The 27,922-nt window shown below is 46.3% G+C and overlaps 1 protein-coding gene and 1 long non-coding RNA gene across 6 annotated transcripts in view; one reads left to right on the top strand and one right to left on the bottom strand.

The window, feature by feature from the left end:
• Nucleotides 1–27,922, bottom strand: part of Insc (INSC spindle orientation adaptor protein) — a 125,682-nt gene that overhangs the window by 24,969 nt on the left and 72,791 nt on the right. For 3 of the 5 annotated variants that reach the window (XM_042282223.2, XM_006978625.4, XM_015997341.3), the window contains exons 6-7: nt 25,007–25,120; nt 15,098–15,223 (exon numbers count right to left, since the gene is read on the bottom strand). In XM_042282223.2, coding sequence (XP_042138157.1) covers nt 15,098–15,223; nt 25,007–25,120 — 240 coding nt within the window. The remainder of the gene's footprint in view (nt 1–15,097; nt 15,224–25,006; nt 25,121–27,922) is intronic. The other 2 variants (XM_042282216.2, XM_042282221.2) reach the window with 2 other exon arrangements.
• Nucleotides 15,216–19,544, top strand: LOC143268420 (uncharacterized). The gene is made up of 3 exons (XR_013044296.1): nt 15,216–16,178; nt 17,299–17,384; nt 18,704–19,544. It is a non-coding gene; the product is annotated as an uncharacterized LOC143268420 (long non-coding RNA).

Here is a 27,922-nt window from a genome sequence, read left to right as displayed (position 1 = left end):
CAGGGAGCAGCATGTTATGGCACACAGGTAAAGCCACAGAACACATGGAGACGTATAGATTAACATAATGGGCTGAGTTTAAGTGTAAGAGCTAGTCAGTGGAAAGTCTGAGCTAATGGCCAAACAGTTTCAATTAGTATAAGCTTCTGTGTGTTTACTTGGGTCTGAGCAACTGTGGACTGGGCGGGACACAGGAAAACTTCAGCTACAGTTGTAGCAATAAAACTTACCAACACTATAGGAAGATATTTCATGTCACATCCTTCTCTGGTTTTCATATTGCATTTATAATGTTTAGTAATTTGATGATTGGATGAGCAATGTCCCCAATAGTCACTTGGTCTCAGTTGGTGATGCTGTTTAGGGTAGGTATGGAACTTTCAGGAAATGTGGCCTTGATGGAGGAATTACATCCCTGAGGGAAGGCTTTGAGGGTCTATAGTCTCACCCCACTTCCTCCTCTCCTTGCTTCCTGTGTGTAGATAAAATATGATCCCCCAGCTTCATGTTCTGGCCACCTGCTGCCGTGACTTGCCCACCACTATGGACTCTCCCTATTGAACTGAAAACTAAATAATTTTTTCTCTAAGTTTCTTTAGTCATGGTGTCTTATCACAGCAACAGAAAAGTAGCTAATAAAGACGAGGCATAAAACTGTTTTGGTTTGCTTTGGTGTGGTTTGCTTGGGCTTTTTTGTTTGGAAAGTTGGTGGACCCTGTTCATATGTCTTGATTGTTTTTATATTTGGTGGCTGTTTGTAGGGACCAGATTTCCTTGGCCCTTGTTTCTGAGGCTGGTGATTTTCCTCAGCCCATCACTAGCAGGCTGCCACACAAATTGGTCTCCATACATACCACCATCTCCAAAGCTCCAATCCAGCCCAGCTTACCACAACTCATCACCAAGAGCCACAAGCCACTGGGTTATGAGCTTTTTACCATTTACATCAATTCAGAATGTGCAGGCATTGGGGCCAGACCTATTTGTCTGAATCCTGGCTGTCTCTTAACTACTTAAACAATTTTTGTTACCTCTTTGAGACTGTATCCTAAAATTTAGGTGAATAATGCCAGTATTAGTGACTTCCATTTTTCTTACAAAATGGGTATTTGAAATATCAACTTTAAGGGAATATTTAAATTATTCAATGAGAGACTGCATGGGCAGTGCCTGCCACACGGTGGTGCCATCATTCCATCCTCTCCCCACCTGTGGCTTGCAGTTATCTCCTGATGCCTGGAGTCCCTCAATTCTGTGTGCCTCAAAGTCTCCTAATGGGGCTTCCCTCCAAGGTCCCTTTCTGCAGTCTCCTCCAAAAGTGAGAAGCTCAGCCCTCTGGGTAATGTGTCTGTCAGATTTCCTTCACTGTGACAAAATACTTGAGAAAATCACCTCACAAGGAGGACAGGGTTATCCAGGCTCCTGGTTTCAGTAGTCTCGTGGCCCTTGATTGCTTGGCCTCTTTGTTTCATCATGTACTGACAGCGCAGTACATGATGGTGGAGCATGTTACAAAGGAGGCCTGTTCACCTCATGGCAGCTTGCTGGTAAAGGCAGAGGAGAAGCCAGGGCTCCAACGTCTTCTTCAAAGGCACCACCAATGTCCTAGCTTCCTTCCATTAATCCTTACTGTCCAGTGGTTCTACCACCTCCCATTAGTACCACAGGCTTCAACCAGGCTTCTAGCATGACTGTCAGGGAGGCATTTAGGATACAAACCATAGCACTTGGTAGGTGATCCACCCACTTGTGTGGACATCTGATCACACAATCCAGAACCAAGACTTTTTAACTGGGTATCATCCATGACTGACTGGGAACAGTAAGATGCACAATCAGAATCCTTCAGCAAGGAGGCCAGCAATGCCTGGCACTACACCTGTATGTCTAATGATTGTCAGTCACTGAGTACCTGCATTGTGACCTGTGCCTAACTAGTCATCCGCACAGGGATGGTGCAGAAACAAGTGACAGAGGCAGAGACGTGGCAAGAGCAGAGAGAAACAGACATGAGAGGGTGTTGAGGGGGAGGATTACAGAGGACTTAGGTCAGTCCCTCTCCTTTGACTCCCCCTGCTGAGCGCTCTCTCTGTCTTGACCTTCTCTCCCAGGACTCCAGCATCGTTCAAGGGCTGTGTCCTCCTCAGCTAGCAGCATTTCTCTGCTCACTCTCTTAGCCTCTTCTCCTCAGCCAGATGCCATCTTCTGCTGCCACTCTGTACCATACTGCAAACTGGACTCACATCCACATGGCCTTGATGTCTCACTCTGGTGCCTCTCGGGGATAAATCTTGACCCCATCCCACCTCCAAGATGCACACCTATATTTCCAAACCCCTACTGGATCATTTTATATTTAACTCTAAAAATAATTGGTCTGGATATTCCATGAGCTTCTCAAACCCAATTTGCTCAAAGCTGGAGTGCTGTCCTCAGTTCCCTCCTGCCTACCATGTCAGACCCAGGTCAGGTCACCTGCCTCCCCAGACAGAGGCCATCTCTGTCTTCCCAGCTGCCACACTGCTCTGATCTAATGGCAATTACAACATGTGTCATCTGGTATGGTCTGTCCGAGTCACGTGCACATCCTCTCTACTTTGGGGCCCTCAGGGAAGCCAAGCACTGGATTTTCTCTAGGTCCTTGAAACCCAGCTGAGACTCAGTATTCAACAGCCATGCTACTCTGGGAGGAATGATGAGGAATCAGACAGAGAAGCTAGGAGGCGTCCCAGGCCACACAGTATAGCATGTTAACTCTGATCCTTGTATCTGAGCTCCTTGCCATGTTCCTTCCTCCATGGAGCCTTTAGGAAAGAAAGAGATGAACTGAAGCCATGGCTAGGTCAGTGGAGGTCATTCAGCTCCACTCCTATGAATGGCCTGGGAGCCTTGCCTGAGGCCACCTCCTTCAAACACTAGTCCCATTTCAGGAAAGTCTTGAACCTCTAATTGCCTATTTCCCACCCCTAGTCATAAAGTTGGTGCCAGGAGAATTATCTAATCAAAGCACTTTGACATCCTTAAAGAAACGGCTGCTGGAAGCACTTACAGATAATTAGCTCTTACACAGAGTGGGATGGGCCTGAGATCAGGTGTTCCTGGTGGGTGTATATGTGGAGATGAGGTTGGGCTGGCTGGGGTATCACCTGGATAGCAGGGCTCACAGACCTGGAGTTTGGCAAAGAGGGAGCTAGCAAATGGGGAGATTCTCACTGGGGGTCTGGAACTCATGCATCTGGGGCATTCGAGGTGAGAAAGCAATGTCAGATTTATGAGTAACATTCTCCCATTGAGTGCCCCCCCAGAAGTGTCAGGGGTGGCCGTTACACAAAAACTGAAGGAACGCAGGCTGGGTGCAAAGGCCCATCAAACAGCACTGTGCAGGTCAGCCATCGGAGTTTTGTGTTAGAACACATGCTTTGCTTTTGCTTTGTGTTTAGTTTTCAGCGAATGCCAGGGGAGCTATCTAGTGGCTTATGTAAATGCAGTGAATTATGTAAATGCAGGACAACTTGATCATGGGAGAAAATTACAAAAAGCTTCAGAGTCTGTTTGTCTGTCTCCCCCGCTAAACCTCCCATCTAGTCCATGCCAGTCTCTGCCTCAACTTACAATCTTCCTGCCGCAGCCTCCTAAGTGCTGGAATGATAGGCATGCACCACCATGCCCAGCTCCTAAGACGGCTAATTTTTTCCTTCGTGATTCTATCTACCCAAATATCTAAGACCTACAGGGAAACAGAAGATAAATGAGAATTCTGAAGAGAATAGAGACCTGTTCCTGAGTCCAAGAAGAATGGGTCAGTTCATCTAGCATATAATCAGTCAAAAGGAAAATTCAATTGTGGTTGGAGAGAAAAACAAGAACAAGTGGAAGCCAAGGACCAGGCAGAGCATCTGGTGGGTCAGAAGCAGACATCGAAGTAGGAACCAGATTGGACAATGTTCAGGACAAAGTCATAGCTTTGCTTGTGAGCCAAGGCTCCTCTTATAAAATGATGTGCTTGTTTTAGAGTTACGGTAGAGATGGCAACTCAATAAAAGCCACAGAAACTAAGCAAGCCTCCAAAAGATAACAGCATCCTCCCCTAAGCCGACATATCCAGGCTCCAGCCCCACATCTCCTGTTATTTCAAACACAAGTGGATAAATGCAAACACGACATCACAACAGAAATGGAAGAGTGGGTAGAAAGGGCTATGTGGCCCCTCTGAGGGAAATTCAGGAAGGCCAAGGGAAGAAGATGCACAGGCAAAGGAGGTCGAGAGGAGCTGAGAGAAATCATCGTGGTTTGGGAGTATAACTAGAAAATAATCTCTGTCCGCAGAGGATTTCCCTTAAAGCACATTTCAAATAGATGTTCGGAAGGCATTTGGCTTGGGGTGACTGTCCCTTGGATCAGTGTTCCTAGCCCTGTGCTGATGTGAAAGTGTCAAGTTTTCAGAAAAGTCCCACCGAGGTCCAGCTGGGCCTTGGGCTGCAGCCAAAGTGCTCAGGTCAGCGACTCAGATGATGGGTGCCATGACCCAGGGAAGCACTAAGCATTATAATAACGGCTAGGCAAACTGGCACAAGTCTTTAATCCCAACACTTGGAAGGCAGAGGCAGGTAGATCTCTGAGTTTGAGGCCAGCCTGGTCTACAGAGTGAGTTCCAGAACAGTCAGGGCTACACAGAGAAATGGTGCCTCAAATATTTATTACCTGAATTTTAAACACCAGACATTTGATTTTAATAATCTACCTTTATGTCTTTTAAAAACTCTTCATGTGAGTCTAACAGACATCAAATTGAACACCAGTCTCCTGGGGACAACTTTGGTACAAGAAAGTTTACACAACCTTCAGAGTTTGCAGAGTGGGCCTGCAAACTTACTTCCTCAGGATACACCATACACAGCAATGAAACAGTCAATGATACATCAGCCTTCCTCTGACATCAGTAGCAAGACATAGGAATCCGGCAGCAATAGCACTTCCCTCTAACGAGGTGCTAGCCAATGTGATCACACAAACGAAAGAACAGTGATTGAAATAAGCAGACCTGCCATTCTTGATACTATTCTTTACACACGGTGCAGATGTGCAGAAAAACGTGACATGTCAGAGTTCTACGAAAGTGTGTAAGTAGACTTAGCACAACCACTAGATAGAATAGCAAAAGTGTATTTTCTATGTTTTAGCAATAACATTTCAAAAATATTCATTTAAAAATACCACTTACATTACTGTAGAACATAGCTATCAATAAACATTTAAAAGATGTATAAGGGGCAAATCCTTGAAGACAGTCTATACTAAGGAGAGAAATCTGTTGTGTTCATTGGTCAGAACACTTTAATTGTTTGAGGTGTCAAGCTTATATAGAAATTTAAAGAACTCCTAATTAAGTATCAGGGGGTATTTTACAGAAAATAACAAGTTGGTTATAAAAATGAATATAGGAATACAAAGAATTGTCAATATAATATTAAAGAACAAAGGTAGCGGGCTTTCACAACTCAACACCAAATTGTATTAGATTGGGGTCTCAGTGCTATATTGATATAAGGATGGTCCAAAAAAAGATGGATAGAACGGAAAAGTAAGGTCCAGAAAAGGATTCTATCCATCACTTTGTTTACATGAAGGTATATCAACTTAGGGACAGTCTTTTCAATAAATGGTGTAGGCTCCACTGACTAATTGTGTGGGGAGAAATTAAACATTGGAACCAGGTGAAGTGAGCCACAAGTCAAAACTGTGAACAGGAAAACAACGAGCTTCCTTGGGATGTTAGCTTCGCCAGCTACACACAGCCCAGTACCATCTGGAAAGAGTCTCAATAGGAACTTTCTAGACCAGGCTGGCCTGTGGGGTGTGTCTGTGGGGATTTGTCATGACTGTTAACTGATTTGGGAAGATCTAGCTTATTTGGAGTGGCACCAGTCTCTAGGCAGGGACTCCTGACCAGTATAACAAAGGAGGAGGCTAGCTGAGAGCAAGCAAGGATTCAGCACTCTCTGCTCTTGACTGAGGATGTGATGTGACCAGCTGCTTCAAGCTCTGGCCACTGTGACACCTCCCTCCCCTGTAGTGGGTAGCCATTCCAGCTTTGATCTGGAAGTTCCAACCCCCATTAAGGCTTCGGTAACTGTCACGTCTACAAGGTGGGGCCAAGAGAGGACCCTGAAGACCTGAGATCCGGATGCACCAGTTTTCTTGGTTCCTGGACCCTGGATGCTGGAGGTAGACCGAGCAGAGTTCTCCAGAGAACACTGCCGAACTGTGCTACACCTTTCCCAGACCCTGTTAACTATCCATTCACTTGTAAGTGGAGTGGCCTTAATAATTTCACCAGTACTCCCCCAATGATACAACTGTAATCTAAAAATTGTCAACTCGAATAAACCCTTTTCCCCCTAAGCTCCTTTTTGTCAGGATGTTTTTATCACAGCAACAGAAATGAAGCAAGGACAGTACCAAATAAAATACAAGAGAATCTCCTCATGGTTTTGGAGAAAACAAGGATTTCTTAAATGGACATAAATGGCTCTCACTACAAAAGAAATCAATAAACTGGACCTTAACAAAATCAAGAATTTCTATTTATTAAATGACAACATTAAGAGAATGATAAAGCAAACTGCAGGCTGACAACATTTATTCTCACTATCTCTATCTGAAAAGGGATTTGTGTCTAGAATACATTTTAAAATTTATAAATCAATAAGGCAAGACAAACGACGCACTATTTTTAAATGAGAAAACATCTCAGACTAACATTTCACCCATAATAGAGACAACCAAATGGACAACAGGGATATGAAAACATGCTCCAAATCATTACTCATCAGAAAAACACACTTTAAAGTCATAGTAAAAGATGAGTGTGTGCCTGAGTAAGTCAGAGGCAGGGGACTGCCTCATAAATCTACAAGCAACTTGATCTGTGCTTCTGAAGCAGTCTAAGGAGAGACCCCAGCATCGCTTTGCCTGTGAATCTACTCTCCTGTCTCATGGTGCTTCCCTTTCCCTGTCTCTCCTCATTTCTGTGGGCAACCAGCAAGCCCACCACTTGCTCTTAGGGATAGATGCTGACTCCTGATCCATGATCCAAGGGCTGCTCTCTTTCCCTTCTACACTGCCAGTACCAGAATGTCACAGGAAGGGCATCCTCCTGGTCCAGTTCCACCCCATTCTGCATGGATGCTCTCAGTCTCCCACTTCCTTTTGCTGTTGGAAGCCTCATGTCTCCTGCTCCTTTCCCAGTAGTACTTCTCCACTCAGAAGCCAAATGAGAGCCCGCCCACTATTGGTAGCCAAAAGCATCACCTCTACACCAAGTCAGGTCCCCTAAGGCATAGCTTCTCTTTACCCCAGCACCAGTACTATATTCACACCCAACTTTCTATGTTTTCTTTCTTCTCTGAATCCTTTGGGTTCTAAGGAGGAAGTGGACACTGGTTAACATTTTACCCACATCTCCTCACCCCTAGTCACCACATACACAGCATCAGGAAGAAGCTTTCAAAAGGAGGACACAGGGACAGAAGGCTGCAAGTTCTGCTCTGGCATCTTCTCTGGGAACATCCCCTCGCACACCAAGGGAACAGGTACCAGATTTCCCAGCTGAGAGAGCTCAATACTTCTAGTTTTCCTACATTACACTGTGTCATACAGAGTTCCTTCATTCTCCACATGCTATTAGAAAGCTTTCCCGTTGGTATTGGGCAATGTCCTTCTGGTTTGTTAGTGAACCAATAGCCAAGAGAAGGGGTCTCGCTGCTAGCACCATCAACTGTGTTAGTCTCACCTTTCTCACATGGCTACTCATGGCCCACTAGCCCCCTACATCTGCTTGGAGATATAGGAATTTGAGCCCAGGATCTGGGGAGGGAGGGAGAGAGAAGAATCCGAAGCAAACCATGAGGGTCCAGTGTGCAAATGGGACTGAGCTCATATCCCACAGGAAGATATTCAACGATTTTATAGCCATTCTTTCCTTGTTGAAGGATCTCATAGGTTTTATATCCCACCCCCACCTGCATCCATCTGCTGCCTCCACCTCTCACAGGGTCCTGAAACTGCTGGAAGAGACTCTGCAAGACAGACCCTGTTCACCTCCCCTCAGCCCTGTGACTGGTGGTAGGAATGATGTGGGTTATGTACAGCATGCGCGCGCGCGTGCGCGCGCGCGTGCGCGCGCGCGCACACACACACACACACACACACACACACCTACCTACCTCTATATCTTCACATTACCAAACAACGTTTCCTCAGTCATGCCCAAACATCATTTACCTGCACACCTGTAGTATGTGCAAGCCATTTCCAAGCCAAAGCAGCTAGCAGAATAGTGTCCCTTGGCAGGGAAGTCCAGGCAGAGCTCTGAGTTATGAGCACCAAAGAGGCAAGAGAGCTGTTGGAAAGGAGATCAGAGCTGGTTCTGAACTTGAAGTCAACATGCAGAGGTGAAAAAAGTCAGTTAAGATGGCCTAACAGAAGCAGAGGATCCACAGAAGGGTGTGCCATACTGTACTAGAAGCATGCAAAAGACCATCACTCCAATGTTAACTCAAATGAGCTCAGATGGGTGCAAAGTTACAAGTGTAGCTAGACAGCAGCCCTAGCCCTGGATGCCGAAGAACAGGGAGCAACAGGGAGCATGCTCAGTAATCATTTGGGAGACAGGAGGATTTCCCTGCCAAAAAGACACAGAGCAGGGCCAGCTGCTAAGCCTGACCACCTAAGCTCAATCCTCAACCCACATGGTGGAAGAAAAGAAAGGACTCGCTCTTACAAGTTGTCCTTTGACCTCCACGTGTACTCTGTGACATTTGCATATGATCACTCTATCATACATGATTAATTAATTAACTGTAAAAGATGCATAACTGATTCTCTGGGGAAGCCTCGGAGATAGGGGTTTAGGACACAGATTGCAAGATCTGTCTGCATCTTTCACCTGGAGGATGATATCCCCGTATGAAACATTGGTTGTCTTGAATTTTAGACACCACCCCCAGATATATCGCAGGATATTCCTTCTGGTCCTAACTAACCCCTGGCTCTGGGGTCCAGAGCCCAGAAGTCACAACAGTTCCAGGAAAAGGCTGCCCTAGGCAACCTGACAGGGCTGCCAATGCAGCTCTTGTCCACCAGGGGCCGCTGTTGTACAGCACATGGTGTCCCACAGAGCACCCTCCACTCCGCCAACTGAATCACTTAGGTATCCAGGCTGCCAAGCAGCTTCATCCCTTCTTCAAAATCAGATTGGAACTGATTGTCAGGAAGAGGGTAGCTTCCCCGCCAGCACTTGGGACAGTACTAGCCCACCATGTCAACAGAATCCTCTGGACAGTACTGGCCCACCATGTCAGCCGAATCCTAGGAAAAAAGCAAAGGAAAGGCCCAGGGGCAGGGAAGAACTGAATTTGAATCTACCCTTTTGAGCCTTTTAATCCTCCTCGTTCCTGCCCTGGGAGACAGACTGGAAGTTAGATGGTAAGAGAAAGGAATGAGCCACACTCCTTCTCCCCTCCACAGCCCACCCCAGTCAAAACAGGCAGCTGACAGGGGACATGAGGCCCCGCCCAGCCCTGGCCCATTCCCAGGGCAGTTGAGTTCGCTGTCAGGCATGGGGGTGGAAGCCGCACATAAGCCCCTGGAGAGGAGAGGGGAGCATCTGGGATCTGCTTTCAGAGCACTCCTGTCTCTGAATCGGAGCTTTTAGAGAAAGAAGAAGGCCTAGCGTCCACAGTCCTGCTCTCCCCCACAGCTGCGCTTGAGTATCAGAACTGCCTTGCCCTAGGACCGCACACCATGGCCACAACGGCCTCTCTTGGACCTTGGAGGTGAGAAGGAATCCAGGAAGGAGAGAGGAAAAGCACAGGGCTCCCAGTTTGGCTCTGCACCTCCCACGGTCTAGCCTTGTCAGCCTCCACTTTCACTTCTGTAAAATGGAATGGAGGTGCCTACCGCTGCCTACTTACTTGAAGAGCGACTGTGAGAATCAGAAAAGGCAAAAGGCTGGGGAAAACTGGTTCATTTATTTTTAATGTGCTACTTCTGACTCACAACAACAGTGCAGAGCTCGGAGAGAGACTCCTACCAAGCGGGTAGAGGAGCCTCCCCATTGCCCCCTTGCAGCCCACCTCTTCCTGGCCAGGGTCTCTCTCTGCCTAGACCTCCCTGTCTCCATCTTCCATCCAGCCCAGAGCCTCTGCGTGAAGAGAGCAGCAGTTTCCCTGCCCACACCCGCCCACACCCTAGGGACTTTCTACTGCAACTTGAAATTGAACGTTTCTCCCTTCCCCTGCTCATCTTTAATTTCTTTATCGATCTTCATTAAACTCTCCCTTTGGCTCCAGGACAAGGAGAATCAACTCCTTATTTCACATACAAAAAAAGGGGGGGAGGGCAGGGGGTAAAAATGAAAGAATCTTATTCTGAAAGTGAGACTGTTTCTTGTCTGAGGCTAAAAGAGCAATTTCTAGAACTGTCTAGAGAGTTGGCTAAAGTTGGCTGAGCACTGGGCTCTGACCATCCCCTACTCCTTCTGGCCTTAGCCCGGCATGTTTCTGTTCTGCAGGTACCCAGCTCCTCATCTGGACCGTGTGCTCAGCTCTGATCCTCTAGTTCTGATCCTCTTTGGTCCCATTCTGTGAGCCAGCAGCATCTGGCAGGATATGTCCCACACTCAAGTACCAGCTAGAGACCCATCATATTGTTACCTCTTCCATGTTCCACTTCATTGCATGGAAGACAAAGCCAAAGATCAGAAGGAAGTAAACAGCTCCTTGGGACACTTTCTTCCTCCCCAGACTCTGAGATCCTCGGCAATGCTACTCTGCCTTGCCAGCCTTCCAGGAAAGCAGCTCTGACCTGCCCACCTCAACAGAGTGGGGTGTTTTGCTCTCACTGAGCTGTGTGATTTTGAAGCCCTCAACCCATTCTGGTCTCTGGGTCATCTTGCTCCAGTCATCTCCCAAATGTGGTCCTGAGGACATGACCATCTCTCTGGGCTCCCCTGATTCACTGAGCATGGAGCTCTTTAGAGACACAAAGCCTCACGGGTCAATGGCCAGCCACAGGTCCTTTGCATCTCTAAGACTGCTGTTCCCTGTCTGCCTTCAAGCACCTTTATACATCTACTGTGACCAGGTCTACACTGGCTCTTTGGTTCTCTTTCCCCAGGAATTGGGAAAGGAGGGAGTCTTCTCTGAGATCACAAGCCAGCTCCCACTCTATATGTACTTCTGGGTTCTCTACTCCTGGCCTTAAGAACAAGCTGCTTACCTTCTCCTCTGAGCCTAGCACAGGACCAGTGAGTAAGAGATGACTGTCTGCCAAGGACATAGGAAAAGCATGGCTGACTTCTAGAAGTGTACTGATCCTGGGTACCAAACAGTGTGGAGCGTATGGCTGAACTAAACTAGACCTCTACATGGAAGACCCCTTAGGCATTGCTAGAGATACCTATAGGTGTTGACAATTTATCTCTTCCAGCTTTGCCCCCTGCCCTGACCAACACTTTGAGCCTAGCTCCAAGGGAGCCATTCCCCCATGGACCCCATCTCAGAAGGGCCAGATCTTTCCAGGGTGGCAGAGTGAAAGAACCTGGGGTTTGGAATAAGCCAGGGATGTATTAGTGTCCATGTCCAACATCCACATGTCCACCATCATCTGAACCTCAGTTTCACCATCTATGAAGTGGAAAGGGGAAGAAGGCTGGTGCTCCAGTCCCACCCGGGTGCTCCACACTGGACTTTAACACCTCTTCTTTTAGGACAGCCTTCTCTCTCAGGCTAGACCACTTTCTCCTACAGACAGTAACCTCCCAGAGCCCAGTGTCTCTCGAAGCCCTTGCCGTTAACACTGCCCTGATCACAATCATGATTCCAGTGACTCGGTGCCACATGCACAACAGTCCCATGAGATTTCAGTGTGACCATTTCTCGGGAAAGTGTGTCCGAGAGGCTCAGGTTGTTACTTGGAGTGACTCATGAGTTCTCAAAGTTCACGGTGTGGAGGACCAAGGACAGCCTGCCTCTCCAAGTCCACAGGGCTCTGCTGCCCAGGAGAGATGGCTTCCCAGCACACACAGACGCGTGATGAAGAATGAGTCCGTGGAGTGAGTGTTAGAAAGCAGGAGGGGGCAAGTGAGGGGGCTCCAAGTAGGTGACTGGCAGCCAGAAGGAAGAAGCGGAAGTAAGTGACTTCAAGTGAGTGACTGGATGAGACCAGGTATTTACCAGTGCCTTAGCAATCTGACTTGGAGGAGAGGAATGCCCACCACACCTTTTCCTTTTGGGGTGGGGGATTGGTGATCTGGGTTAAGTCACAGGGACATTTTTAATATTCTCAGAATATCCATGAAGCATGCAAGGTAGGGATGCTGAGGGGCTTTGGGATCAAGACTTAAATCCTGCCTGTAACACTTGCTAATAATACGATGTTTGTTTCTTTGTTTGTGTGTTTTTGTTTATCTGTTTGTTTTGAGACAGGGTTTCTCTGTGTAGCTCTGGCTGTCCTGGAATTTGCTCTGTAGACCAGGCTGGCCTCAAACTCAGAGATTCACTTGCCTCTGCCTCCCTAGTACTGGAATTAAAGGTGTGGACCACAACCCTGCTTAATGATGTGACTTTTGACAAAACTTTTCACAAAAACTGCCTGAGAGTCTGGCTCCTTGTCTTTAAGCTGGAGATGTTGATAGCGCTGGGCTCATAAGTTACTGGTGATACTGAAGGTATGTGTGCATTGGAGCAGTCAGGACCCAGCATAGACCCTCACTGATGAACATCCCTTCTCTTCATCCTCAGAGAGCAAACATGATATTCAGCCAAGCCAGCCCTGGAAAAGGTGAGCTGAAGCATCCTAGCTTTTGTGAGCAGCATCAGATGGGCGCAGTGAGCTGCCTCCAGTCATTACAGCTGCAGCTTTCAGCTCCAAGCATAAGGATGCTGCTCTGTTTCTTCCTTGGTTTCTTCCTACTGCCCTGAAAACTCACCAAGCCAAGCAACTGACTGTTTCGGAGGTCTGATGATATCAGTCCCCCTACTTTTTCCTCCATGTTCCCCAGCAAGCCCTACCAAGCCAGAATGAAAGAAGATGAGAAAGAAACCTCATTTGGTCATTTGGTCAACATCCAGGAAAGATTTGTAGGAGCCTGGATGCTGGTGAATTATGCAGTACATAAGCTCATACTTAACTCATCTCCTTCATTGAGTCTGTCTGTCTCATCACCACGCAAGCAAGGGCACACACATACACACTATGCTTGCACATCCAGATAGTGCACTGGGAAGAGGAGAGATGATATCCAGTTTAGTCTTAGAAGATCTAGCATTTGATCTGGGCTCTCCACAACCTCAGCTGTAAGCCATTAAGCAAGTAGCCTCCCTCTTCCAAATCCATTTGCACACTGAGCAGCAGAACCCAGGCACGGGCACCATTAACCTTAACGTATTACCTCCAATCCAGGGCTCTCAGCATACACTGGGGACAAAAGCTTCTAACCAAGGGGAAAGAAAGCATTCTGCTCTGAGAGCAAGCACTAGCTTCTCTGCTCTCTCACTGTGTAACCTTACCCAGATGGCTTCCCCATTAGGAGCTGTAAAAGAAGAAGACTCACTATTCATCTCCCCACCTTGCCTAAGGGCACTTCGTACTCCTCTGCCTGGCTGTAGGAAAGGATTTGGACAGAGAGGCAGGGTGGGAAGGCAGGTGGCTGATTGCCTTAGAGTCTAGACCTAAGCAAAGAAACTTGGTTCTTAGGTTAGCCTTAGGGGAAAGGCTGGGGCCACCTGGGTAGCTGGGCTCAGACTATGGGACATCAGTGTGAAGGAAGGAGGGCTGTTCCTCCTCCAGGCAGATGCTCAGGAATGGATGTAGAGCATCCCAAATCCCACAGTCACCACGGCTATCCTGAGACACACTGGGCTTTAAGCCACAAGAATGTTCACCACACTTCCTTCAAATTAGGTTGGGAACCCCCCCAAATATCAGTTCAGCCTCCCCAGCTCTGCAGGCTAGTATCCCTAGGACCCAGCTGTAGACCCAGACCTACAACCTGGCCAGGGGTTAAGAGTATCTAAGGTTAGACATGTTGCCCCAGGTTAGGCTGACACAGAAGCACCTAGGGCCTCCAAAGCACCAAATTCTTCATTTGACCGCATGCTTCCCTGTGATACGCTGGCCCAGCAAGACCTTGGACTGGTTCCAGTTCCCCTACCCAAGCTGTCCCGTCCTTCATGGAGCGGCGCCCTCCCTGCTTACCACGGCACCTGTGCTGATGAATCTTGATTGTCCACTTGATTGGCTAGGGTGACATCTAGGAAGTTAGTAAAGCATGCCTCTGGGTGTGTCTGAAAGGGAGTTTCCAGAGGTGACTGGAACTGGTAGGCAAGACCTGAATGTGGGTAGTGCCACCCCATGGGCCAAGGCCCAGTGGAAATGAAAGCAAAGCGAAATCTCCACCCCCCCTCCCTCTCTTCCACTCTCTCCATGGTGGCTACGAGGACATAATAAAGCAGCCACGCTTATCCTTCTCCTCTCCCACTGTGATGCATGGCCTTACCTCAGGCCCCATGTAGAGGATCCATCAACCTTGGCCTGAAACTAAGAGGCACGCTAAACCCTTCTTTCTTTCAGAAGCTGATCTTCTCAGGTATTTGTCACAAGGATGGAAAAGGGACTGGCACAATGCCCACTGGCATCTTGCTCTTGCCACTTGCGCTCATCAATGATCTGGATCCACTTCCTCTGGCATCCTGCCATGAAAGGACCAACCATCCCAAACTTTCAAACCAGTCTCTACCAGCTTTCCTACCAGGACCTTGCTTGTCTCGCACACTGGACTTTCTTGGTCTGTCACCCTAGCCTGAAATGCTTCGTGTCCCTTTAGAGCTGTCATTCCTGGTTAGAGCCCAGGGCCCCTTTCCCCTTAGTTTCACCATACCCCACAGTCAATGTCCCTAACAGTTCCATGTGAAAAGGGCCTGGCAGAAGAAGGGCTTAGGTTAGACTTGCGACATGAAAAGGACCAAACGTCACCACCAGGCTTCCAACACCAGCTGGCTCAGAGACTTCAGCCCACTGAGACCACTGCCTTTACCTTCTCAAGCTGATGGACACCCTCTTCTACACAGCAGATAGAGGCCAGTGTGCGGAGCGCCTGGGGGTACACGCACCGGAAACTGTCCTGCCGGCAGACCTTGAAGAGGGCTACAACCCCACCTTCCTGTGGAGAAGAGAATATCACATGATCATACCTTGTGATCTTCCCTAGATTGACTCAATAATAGCTGACAGCCCTCACTCAGCAGACATATTTTGAGGTACTCCTCACACATACTTTAAAAATGAAGTCCTGACCCCTGCTAGTCCCAGTTGGAAGTGAGATTCCCCAGATGCATCTCGGGTTTGGGTACCAGCAACAGACATTTTGGTATGGTTGAGGATCGAGACCCTTCTGCTCAGCCCCCAGAAGAGCAGGCCCCAAGTCACCAGAACAGGTCCTGTAAACGGGTAGAAGTAGATAAAGGGACAGAGTCTAGAATTCAGTGCCCATTCCCACTCCATCAGCCACCATACTTGTCCTTGGAAGGCAGGCAGAAAAGGAAGTTTACATCAGGTCTGTTAATCATTCCCACTGCACAGTGGGGGTGGAGAACTACTAAAGGCCAGCTGGGGAAAGCAATTTCCCCTAAATCCATGTCACCCTTACTCTTGCTTGTAGGAGACAACTGCCTTCAGGACACTCATGCAGCTCTCGAGTGTGAGTCCTTGGTCTTTGGTAGGAACTGCTAATGGGGTCTTTTTTTCTCTCATCCCATGGAGACTGCCCAATATAGTGTGCACCCCCAGTGGAATCTGGGCATAAGAAGTGCTTTGTAGTCACCACAGCAGTCCTTCCATACTCAGAGCGAGAGCACCAGCAGACCATACAGGGGACACACCACAGTATTCACAGACCAAGAGCAACACTACCCTGTGAATCCAGAGCAAAAGCTGGTACCCCCATCTGGCTTTCCCTCCTCTATCCCCTTTTCCAAGGGCTGGAAGGTGCTTAGAGGTGGCATTGAGTGAGCAAGGCATCTAAGTCCTCAGGACAATCACTTTTAACCTTACCCATCACTCCCAAGTCTAGCTGTCCTAGCACCTGTTCCAAGAATCAAGCAAAATGTTACAGAAAGGTAAGTTCAGCAAAACACTATCCCATGAGCTTTTTGATGATATACCATAAATGTATCAGGAAGTTATCAGGGACCAGGCTCTCTTCCACATTCTGGGGATAGAGCCCTGACTGGCTGAAAGGATAAAGAATGAGCATCTTCAGAGGAAGAAAGGATCTCTGCAGGGCAGCATGGCTGCACTGAAGTAATCTCAGTTCTTCCTCCCCTCCACTCCACTCCAGAGGCTCAGAAGCCCTTCTTGCTCTAACCACTTGCTTCTGACCACTGTAGGGATGAAGATGAGTTGTCCAATTCAGGGAGGCAGTATTTACTAACTCCTGATGATTCATTGATTCTAGCTAACATTTATTACAAACCTTTATATCCCTTCTTCCTCCTGGGGTGGCTGCTTTGGTGGAGCCTAGGCAAATGCATTCATGTATTCAAAATACAGTAGTTTATTATATGCTAGGCACTGCCGTGGTCCTGATCCATACTGAACTCATAGTTTGGCAGGAAGAGCAGACAGTTCTAAAAGCAGGAACAAAGCTGGGCAGGGATGCAGTGAAAAGAAGGCAGGCATGAGGCAGTGTTCCTGGACCACAGAGCAGGAACCCCTTAATCTGGGGAGGGTTTGTAGAGTGGCAAGACAAAACCTCTCTGATTTCAAGTGCATGTTATTATTAGAGTGAAAATACACCTATATGATCTATAATCCTTTACCCAGCTTTCTTATTTTCTCACGGTACACCTGGAAGTTCTGCATAAAGACCTTCCTTAGACAGTCAACAAAGCACCACCATCAAGTTACAGAAACAGAATAGTAGGAGTTTTAAGATGTTTGTCACCAGCTTCACTGGTTGTGAATAATCTCCATCAGAATATAACATAAATGGATAGATTATTTATATCTGAGTACATTAATACTTAGTCATTTAAATTGCAGAGATATAATTTTATTAGATTTATCAATTGGTAATTCATATATAAATCTGTACATTGGAATCAGAAAATGAAGAAATGATGCCATAGAAACTGAGGTGGAAGCCCATAGACCCAGGGATGAAGCTACAACTACCGTTCTACTACATGGTACTAGTCTCTTAAACTGCCTTCTCAATGTGTATCTTCCTACCCATAGACCAGTGCAGCTCCTGGTTTTCACCATCAGACAAGTTTCTTTGTGCAGTGGACGGCACTTGCAGCACAAACTCACAACCTGTCAAGGTACTAAGACTAGGTTTCTGGGAAATGCTCAGCCTCAAATGGGATAGAACACCCCCCCCCCTCAAAGATCAGGGACCACGGCACTCAGAATTGACAGCAGCTATAACTGTCTGCATAAGACCTATGCAAGATCAAGCTAGTCGAGCTCCCACCCCCCTAACTGAGGAGCTAGGGCCATGGATGGCGTCTGGGAGAGAGCCAGTTTTCTTTAAGGGGGTGGCTCCTGATAGGTAGACCACCACACCACACTGAGGTAGCTCCACACTCAGGAGTATATGGGAACACAACTTGGTTGTCTAAAAATAAAGAACATGAAGTTGAGAGGGGGTTGGAGATGTCTTATAAGAGTTAGGGATTTGAGGTGAAAGTGATCGAAATAATTGTGTTGTATTATGAAATTCTCAAAGAATTAATAATATTATTGGGGTTTGGGAAGGGGGGTTCTTGTTTGTTGTTGTTGTTTCTTAAGAAACCCAAGACCAGGGCCAGGAAGGCTGTGACAGCCTCCTTTGCTCAGAAGGCATTGAGGCCACCCATCCATCTGAGCTCTGCATTTGTATCTGGTCCCCATTACGTCTTCTCCCAAGCCTGTGAAAAATGCCCTCTTTAGCATTTTCAATTATAAAAGGAAGAAAGTCCTAGATCCTTGTTAAGGGTTTTGGGTCTCAATCGTGGCTCCATATCTGGGTAGTTTGGGCTAAAATGCTATGTAACTGTTTAGTAGGAAAAGTAGCTGAGCTGGTGTAATGGAAGGATGGAAGGATCTGGTGCTAGTTCTTGACAGTGGTGTGAGAGTTAGGCTATGGAAGGCTTCCTGATCAGAAGGTGACCTTGCCCCCTCATGAAAGGTATGTAAAGGCCCAGATCATGTGAAAAGGGGAAACAGAAAGAGAGCTACCAAGAAGTTTAGACAAATAATCTCACAGACCACCCTAGAGCCCCCACCCAGGAGCAGCACTTATCCTGGGGTAACGCTGGGATTGACTGAGCTAGCAGATCACGCTGTTGGCTGGGGCTTGTTTAATTTTATAGAAAGCTCTGGGCTCGAAGCCCAGATGCATAACAGTATGAATTATTCAGACAGCTTGGGATGAGCTGTCATAATGCTGGCAGGGGCCACTCCAGGGTGTGTAGGCTGGTGATGGAAGGAATCACAGAGGAGCTGGGGTGACTGTGACACAGCACAGTGGTACTTTGTGTGCTCTGCTTGGGGAGGGGTGGTTGCCACCATCATGAGAGGACTGGGCTCATGCATGGGTGTCTGGATCCAGATATACTCAGAAGATGGACCTCAGACAGACTGCCTTGCTCTCAACTAGGAGCGGCTTAGACAGATGAATGGCCCAGAGATCACTGCAGATGTCATGAGGAAGACCACTGGGGACCTCTCACATTGGTCCCAGTGTTGAGTTCTTTACTGAGTGTCTGAGGTAGGATGTTGTCAACACTGGACTCCCACATGGTGCTTCTGCTACTGGACCCCATTTTGTCATCTTCTAGACTGGAAATATAGAAGGCATCACTGCATTCTCTCCTGCTTCTGCACCCAGTCTACTCTATCCCAAGGACCAGACACAATGAGGTTGAAATGAAGACTGGCATCAGAAGACCTGGTTAAAATTCCAGCTCCACGTGAGTGGGCGTAACCTAAAACAAGCCCTGACCTTCTGAGAATCTGCTTCCTCCCTTTAAAAATGTGAACTATGGGGTCTGGAGGGATGGCTCAGTGGGTAAAACAATTGGTACACAACTGTGAGGACCAATGTTCAGATCCCAAGCACCCAGATAAATGCCAGATAGGTTTGGCATTCCTCCTATAATCCCAGCACACAGGAAGTAGAGACAAGGGATTCCCAGAACAAGCAGGCTAACTAAATTAACCAAGTCAGTAAGCTCTGAACTGAGACACTCTGCCTCCATGCACAAGGTGGGGGGCAATCAAGAAAGACAAGCAACATCAGCCTCAGGCTTTCCAATGCATGTACCTACAGGTGTAGCTGCACACATGGATACACATGTACACACCACATAAGGCACATATACACACAAAGAATGTAGCAATTACAACTCTTAACACAACTGAGGAAGGCTGGTCCATCAATTGGGATACCAAGTAGAAAGTACAACCCAGTGCTTCTGACACTAATGAAAGACATGGAGGAGTAGAGACAGGAGTAGGACAGTGGGGAGAAGAGAGAAGGAAGGAAGAAAGGAAGGGAGGGAGGGAGGGAGGGAGGAAGGAAGGAAGGAAGGAAGGAAGGAAGGAAGGAAGGAAGGAAGGAAGGAAGGAAGGAAAAGGGAGAGGAAGGCAACACTGATGGGAGACAGTTCAGAACAGCCAAGGGCATGTCACCTTCAATGCTGAACAGCCTAGTTAACTTCTATTGGTTCCCATGTCTCAGCTCCCCGCCTATGCAGTTGGAGTGGATTCTGTCTTCTGCACTCATGCTATATTGTTCTGTTTTTAATACTGATGCTACCATATCTATCTATCTATCTATCTATCTATCTATCTATCTATCTATCTATCATCCTCATCATCCTCATCATCCTCATCATCATCATCACAGTGACCATTTCCAACTTTAGAAAACTCAGGCTCCATGTCTCCCCCACTCCCACCAATGCCTCCCAGTCCTGACTTTCACCAGCCTCACATCCAGGGAAAGTTAATCATCTGTTGTATAATGCACCAGAAGCCAAGAAAGAAGAAATGATGATTGAGACAGACGGAGCTGTTGGAACAGGAACTTTGCCCTGTCAGAGAAGAACTCTAAGTTTTAATCAGTTAAGCTGGTAAAATGCAAAGATCGTGGCCTCCAGAGATAGGAAAATCTGGTTTCAAGCTTGAGCTGGGCAAGGTACTGTGAGTCCTGGGGTTTTTATGTGTGGCAGAGCACTGCTGCTCATCTCAGAGGATGTGTGTGGATCAAACACCACAGCTCTGCAAAAAGTTCCAGCCCAGGGCCTGGTACATGAGGAACAACCAGGACAAGGTTTTTTTTTATTGTTTGGTCATTAATATTCAACAAGGCTCATAGCTTCCCTTAGAGAGGCTATCATGGGGTATGGCTCAAAGCATCAAAACAAATATTTGAAACTTCTAACCAAGGCTGTTAAGAGTCCAGGCTACATTGGAAGCCTGGAGTTGTGTGGGCAGCTGAGGAGAGAGTGGGAGAGGTAAGGAAATGGAGGAAGCAGGAACCCAATGAGAAAAACAGTTCACCATGGCTGCCTGTTCAGGCTGGACTTTGACAAGATGAGAACTACAGGCTCACTCTTCCACCAGGCCAGACACTGTGGGAGATCAAGGAAGTCTCTTAAAACCCACAGCTGAGAGAGGTAGGCAGCACTGATGGTACTGGGGCCTGGCCAGCCTCCTGCCACAAGCTAATGGCAGGGCTGGGATGAGAACTACCTGTGGTCCTTGTCCAGGCCTTTCTTCTCCTCTGCTCTCTCCCCTCCCAGGCCTTTCTCCCCTGTTCTCTCCCCTCCCACTGGACATGTTTGTAGTCAACATTAACCCAGGGAGAGTCCCAGACCTCTGAGAGGACTAACTAGCATGAAGTCAAACACTACATTTGGCTCAGATTTAAACTCATGTCTACTCTCTGTTTTCATGAGAGAAGAACATGGCGGGGGGGGGGGGGGGGGGGGGGGGGGGGGGGCAGGCAAGTGGTATATACCAGCAGCACATAGAAAGGAGGTTTTGGGAACCTGGGCCAGCCAAGATTTGCCACTCATTTTTTTAAGAGAAAAATGTTCTCTGTTCCAAAAGAAATTCAGCTAGGTCTGTGGGAATTTAATCTCCAAACTGGAATTGAGAGATTGAAGAACATCTTTGTTCTGCACAGTATCATGTGACCTCTGCAAATCAAGACTCTCCACCAAGTTGAATGATGGAGTCACAGAATTCCTGGGAGAGATGACCCAATTCCTTCCTTATTTCTTTTCCCCAATACTACTATATACACTCAAGCAAAACCTCAACTAATGCCTCCTAAAGAGATAGTAGTTGGCAAAGGATTAGAAATCATGTGTGGGGGGGAAACATCTACCATTCCAGACCAATTAAAACAGAATTAGAAACTGCTTAAAACTCTGCCATGATTCTAAGTCATGCTTTGGCCTAAGGCTTGAACCAGGAGTCACCACTGTGGGCTTTGGGCCATGAACTTGGAACCAGAGCTCTTAGTTCTAATTCTGAACTGACCACTTAATAGCTATTGGTGTTTTCAGGAGAAATAAAAAGAATGTGTCTGTAAACACGAACTCCATCTTGTCAGACACATGTGTTCTTAAGGGATGTATATAACTTTGGATAAGTTCCTCAAGACATGAACTCTATTATAAATGGGAACAACACAGTCCCCATGACGTAGGCTGTTTTCATGCTTTAAAAGAAACATGTTATGCACGACATGAATGAGAGTGACACGTCAGCCATTGCCATTAAACACAATTCACTTGTTCCCCGACCAGAGCTGAGAAACCTTTACCCCGATTTCAATTCTTCAGGGGCTTTGGTCAGTGACTCTGAGTCTGTCATCTTCCAGAGACCTTGCTGAAAAGAAGAGTCCCAAGCATAGCCCAGAATTTCAGTAACTTTGTGGTGGCACTGAAGCCTCTGGTGTTTTCAAACTCTCTGAAGGGCCTGGGGACCACACCCCTGGACCCTCCTCCTGAGACGGGACCTGAGTCTATGGAAGACAGAACTAGGTTCCACTTAGACCACTAGTTCTGTAGTGACACTACTTCTCTAGAGAAAAAGGAAGAAAGCAACACACCTAAATTTGCCTGAGAGCCACAGTCAAGGTGAGGCAACCAGGAAGTTGGTGATTTACACAGCTGTTGCTTTTATTTCCTCTTCCTCCCATGTAGTAGTGCTGGAGTGATCATGGGCATTTGAGGATCCAACCAAGAAGCTTAGATAGATCCTTTAAGAACACATGTGTCTGACAAGATGAAGTTCATGTTTACAGACACAGTTGGCGCCCAACGTGGGGCTAAAGAAAAAAAGGGCTAAAGAAAAAAAAAAAGAAAAAGAAAAAAGAGGGACTAAAGAAAAAGGACAAATAAAGACAAAGTCCCTTAACCAAGAGGCGCTCCAATAAAGTGTGATCTGAGAAGAATCCTCGCGTGGTGGTAAAGAGGATTCAGAACTCAACACACGGAGCGGTGACGTCGGTAAGTTCTCCAGGAACGGTGACGTCGGTAAACGCCCCACAGTTCCTAATTCTCTCTCTCAAATGAGCGGCAGCCACCGGTTTGAGTTACTGGCGGGTTCCTGGGGCTTGGAAGAGAGAGGAAAAGGAACATAGACAGTTATATAAAGAAATAGAAAGTTTAAAAAAAAAATAAAGTCGTTAAAGAGAAAGTAAAAGTAATATAAAAAATAAGCCATGTAAAGATGGATATCACACAGAGAGTTTGGATTATATTGTCTTTGGGATTTTTAACTGCAGAAAAACATTTGATCGTAAAAGATGTTGAGTTAAACCAATATGTATATATTAAAGATATCTTGACTTTAAAATTTGGATATAAGGATGTGTTACTTTGGAAAGGAGACTCTGCTTTTATCTCTACAGAAAGCCAGAGGCTATGGATTTTTTCCAGATTGAGATACATCAGGTTTGATCAGCCAAGACCACCTGAAAGGTCTCCGATGACACCATGGCCCAGATGATCCAGCATCCAGAGTCGTTTCGGGGCAACTGGCTCAGACGATACGGTCTCACGGACTACTCCATGATCCTAAAATTTTCTTTGCATCCCCATAAGATACAGCGCCCCCCTCCAGCAGGAAGTAGTTAAGAGAAGCTACGCCCAAATTCCCAAATATACCAAGCTGACTTTGGAGATGTGTAAAAGTTAAAACCTTCCTTTTTAAAAAAAAAAGAAAGGGGAAGTGCTGTGGGATGTTCTGTAGGTCCTGTGGGAGCCCTTCTTGGGTTCTTTGTGGCGTTACCCAGCAGGTCCGTATAGAGGATGATTAGGACCATGGGCCTGAGTGCAGGTGTTTGAGATGGTCTGCACTTGGCTGTGCTGGGGGATGGTCTGTATGTCAAGTTGCTCTGATTGGTTAATAAATAAAACCTGATCGGCCGTGGCTAGGCAGGAAAGATAGGTGGGACTAACAGAAAGGAGATATAAAAGGACAGAAAGGCAGAAGGAGACGCTGCAGCCGCCGCAATGACCAGAGAGGCTGCAGCCGCCGCAATGACCAGAGAGGCTGCAGCCGCTGCCATGACCAGAGACACTGCAGCCGCTGCCATGACCAGCAGCATGTGAAGACGCCAGTAAGCCACCAGCCACATGGCAAGGTATAGATGTATGGAAATGGATCAATTTAAGATAAAAGCACAGTTAGCAAGATAAGGACAGTTGGCAAGAGGCCTGCCACGGCCATACAGTTTGCAAGCAATATAAGTGTCTGTGTTTATTTGGTTGGGTCTGAGCGGCTGTGGGACTGGCGGGTGACAGAGATTTGTCCTGATCGTGGGCAAGGCAGGAAAAATCAAGCTACACACAGTCTTCTTATTTCTTCCAAAAATACTGCTGCTGATTATTATGGGGTAGAAGTTACAGTGAGAGCTATTGAGGGATGTGAACAGAATGTGAATGGAGCTTAACTACAGGTAAGGCTATATTTTAGAACTTTTCTCTGAACTGCATCTAAGATACTACATTTCTTACTTCCATAATGAAAGGAGGTCATATAAAATCAATGTTTATGGATTTATTTGTTTGTTTATGGCATTGATGCTATATGCCAGATGGTCTTTGTACCACTACATCTTCCGGTACACACCAGGGACATTGCATTTCCAAGAAGAGGTGTGTAGAATGGAAAAGAAGGGCTGACATTTCAGGTGCCTTGTTAGAAAGATGGCAGAAGTTCTGAGGGCGTATCTGCAATGGTTAATCTCGACTGTCAACTTGGCTGAATCTAGAACTGAGAAACATAGCTGTGAGGGATTTTCTCGACTAGGCTAATTGAAGTGGAAAGACTCACCCTCAATGTGGGTAGTATCCACTAGCAGTGGTCCGAATATCAGGAAGTCAGAGGGAAAGCTTTAGCTTTTTGCCTGCTTCCATTTGTATCTTGCTGGCAAGCTCATCCACTCTGTTTGCAAGTTCATTCACTCTGTTCACAAGCTCATCTTGTTTGTAGTTGCTGTTGCCTCCACCACACCCTCTACTGACATTAGAAACCAGCATTTTTGGTCTTCTACCATGGACTGAAGCCTGTGGTTCTCCAGGAATCCCCCAGGCCTGAGCAGCTCTTGGTTCTCAGTCTCTCCAGTGTGAAGGCAGCCATTGCTGGACTGCCCAGACTGCACTGTGTAAGTCACTCAAATAAGTCCTGCTTTAATACATGCATTTTATAAGTTATGTTCCTTTATGGAACCCTAACTACTTTATATTTTTGTGTCAAAGTAGGAAATGAAATCATGGGGCCTGGGAAACATCAAGAAAAGTGACTCTTCCAAAGTCACACAGCAAGTTAATTCTGTGGCCAAAACAAATCTGAGCCAGCTGTTCCCACCTACCAAACAAGCATACCTTCCTCCTGCTTTTCCCAGACCTGCTCTCTGGTCCCCAACCATGAAATTCACCTTGGCTATGATGCGGCACAAAGGAGCCCCCTCCTGGGTCAGGCTGAACAAGTTCCCTGTGGTAGACTCCATGATGTAGATATTGTCAGAGGTATCAATTTTTCTCACAAGTGCCTAAGAAAAGAAAAAAGTCAGCTGGTTAACTTCCACATGCCCTTTGCTCCTTTTCCTCAATGAAATACCAGTGGGTCCATGCTTCTAATAATCTCTATGGAATCTACAGTCCTGTCCCACCTACTTGTAGGAGCAATAGAACACTAGCTATGGGTGAGGTCTAGGCACCATTGAAAAGATGCAGAGATAGAGCATCATTTCAAACCAATAGTGCATGGGGATCAAATGAGCTCTATTTTAGTTCACAGAAGGCCTCAGAAAATACCACTTGGTTGTGCTATAAGTTCACAATGAGAACAGAAACCACAGACAAAATAAACAAGCATCAATTGTGACAGCAAAGGCATGTCCATAGTGACAGGCAAAGAATTTGTTCATTCTGTGTGGCTGTTAGACAAGGATGAACCCCAGCTGGTGATGGGTTCAAGGGCTGAGACAAGCACTCCACAGTAGCATCACACTGCCTGGGGATGTTTGTATTGGGAATACAACCATGAGAAATAGTGACACCAGAATTCTACTGACAGGAAACTCCAAGAGTAATGAATGTTATACTGATCAAAGATGAAACACTCTAGTATGTGTGGAAAGGCTTGGATATAGGACCACAATATTAAGGAAGAGCCAGGGAAGCCATTAACAAATAAGATATGAAGATTATTCCTAGAAGAGTTTAGCTAATTCCTGGGGGAGAAAAGCCTTACAAATTGCAATCACTTCATACTCAGCCATTAGCTTTGGCACATATGACTCATTATTGATTATCAACTATTCTCACCTACTAATGAATGCAGTTGCTCAAGTTTCCCCTGAGAAGTATGGATATGGAGACCTGCCTTCCTGGGCCTCCTATAAGAAAACAAAATCTGGAAAATATTGGTGCAAATCTCAGGTATCTTTTTAGTGGTTCTCTGTGTATACATATACATGTGTGTGAGCATATGTGCATGCCCGTGTGCACCATGTGTGTTTGCATGTATATGCACTTGTGTGTGCATGCATGTATGTGCACATGTGCATGTATATATGCCTGTGTGCATGTATATATATATATATATATATATGTGTGTGTGTGTGTGTGTGTGTGTGTGTGTGTGTGTGTGAATGTATGTATGCAAGAATATGCACATGTGTGCAGGCATGGGTATGTATGTATCTCTCCAGCTAATATTTTGATACAAGGTCTCTCACTGAACCCAGAACTCACCAATCCCATCAGTGAGCTCAAAGGGTCTTTCTGTCTTCCTCTCCAGCTCTAGAATGCCAGACACACACCACTGCACCAGCTTCTTTAACATGGGTGGATCTGGGAGATTGAATTTAGGTCTTTGTTCTTGAACAACAATTACTTTACAGGTGGAGCCCTCTCCCCAGCCCTTTTTCATTTTGTCTTGAAACAGAGACTCATGCAACCCAGGCCCAATTCTCCTGCCACTGTCTCTAAGCGCTGAGATTATAGGCATGTACTGCAACCCCTGCACTGTTTATTTTAAATAGTAAGAGGACATGTTTTTAAATAACCTGGTGTTGTAGAAAGGACTCTCAAAGGAAGGAAGGGATCTGGGCTCTAGTCTCTGCTTGTCTTTAGTGCTCTGTTCTAACCAAGAACGAATCTGGTTGAGGGCAGATTCTGAAACTAAAATGCCTGAGTTCCAATCCTGACTATGCCATTTCTGGCACTGTACCCTAGAGCAGATGATTTGCTGTAGCCTTTATTTGCCTCAGTTTCCCCATCTGTACAATGTTGGAATAAGCAGCATCTGTCTCTCACAGGATGCTCTCATCCTGAACTTGCTAACATGCACAGAGAGAACTTCCCAAAGAGCCTACCATAGTGAAGTAAAACACTGTTAGAAGTCATCATTTTGAGGTCTTGGGAAAATGAGATAAACTTCTTAGGACTTGGTTTCACCACTTATAAATTGATTAAAATGAAAAGATTTGGGTATCTCTCTCTCTTGTTTCTTCTTTATTCAAACTCACAGAATTCTTTGCACACAGCATGTTAATCCTCTACATAGCGCAGTCTTAGATTAAGTATGTATTTAAGCAAACTACATTAAAAATAAAAATATTTTATTCTCTAAGACTTGGTAGGTACCTCATGCAAGAGACTCAACAAAAGCTAGCACGGATCTCTATAATGAACATACATGTTCTGCTCCTTCCCCACTCTTGCCATGAGCAGCTACACATACAACACACACTCAAATGGAAATGTAGATTTCATATATTGGGGTCCTGTACCTAAATGATAATTACCTAATGTTCCTGATGAGTGTTTGCACTTGAAGCAAATTAGCATTAAATTAAACAATTCGAGCCCAATGTCTTCTGCAATCAACTGCTAATATTAGACCATTTATGTCTGAGAATAATTTCATGTTAATGTCTATACACATATATATAGTAATTACACCCCAGACATATCTTGGGGACAAAAAAAAATTGTAAGCATGCTTTCCCACAGCATAAATTTGGAAAAACAGACCAAAGCTCTGAACATTACAATGTCAGTCTTTAATTCAACCCTCATTTCACATTGGAGGAACCTGAAGTACACACAACTGACCAAGGTCAAACACACATGGTCCACAGGAGCTGGACTTTGTTCCCAGTATGACAGTTAATCCTTGTGGCCAGTCTGACTAGATTTCACATCACTATGGAAACACACCTCTGGGTGCATCTATGAGTGTTTCTAGAAAAGTTTAACTGAGGGAGGAACTGGGGGGCACCATCTCATGAGCTAGGAGCCCAGAATAAATAAGAAGAAGAAAGTGAGAAGAGTACCAGCAATCA

The sequence above is a fragment of the Peromyscus maniculatus genome, chromosome 1 (assembly GCF_049852395.1).
Source record: "Peromyscus maniculatus bairdii isolate BWxNUB_F1_BW_parent chromosome 1, HU_Pman_BW_mat_3.1, whole genome shotgun sequence".
NCBI lineage: Eukaryota > Metazoa > Chordata > Mammalia > Rodentia > Cricetidae > Peromyscus > Peromyscus maniculatus.
The sequence above is the reverse complement of the archived record's forward strand: the minus strand, read 5'-3'. Positions and strand labels throughout refer to the sequence as shown.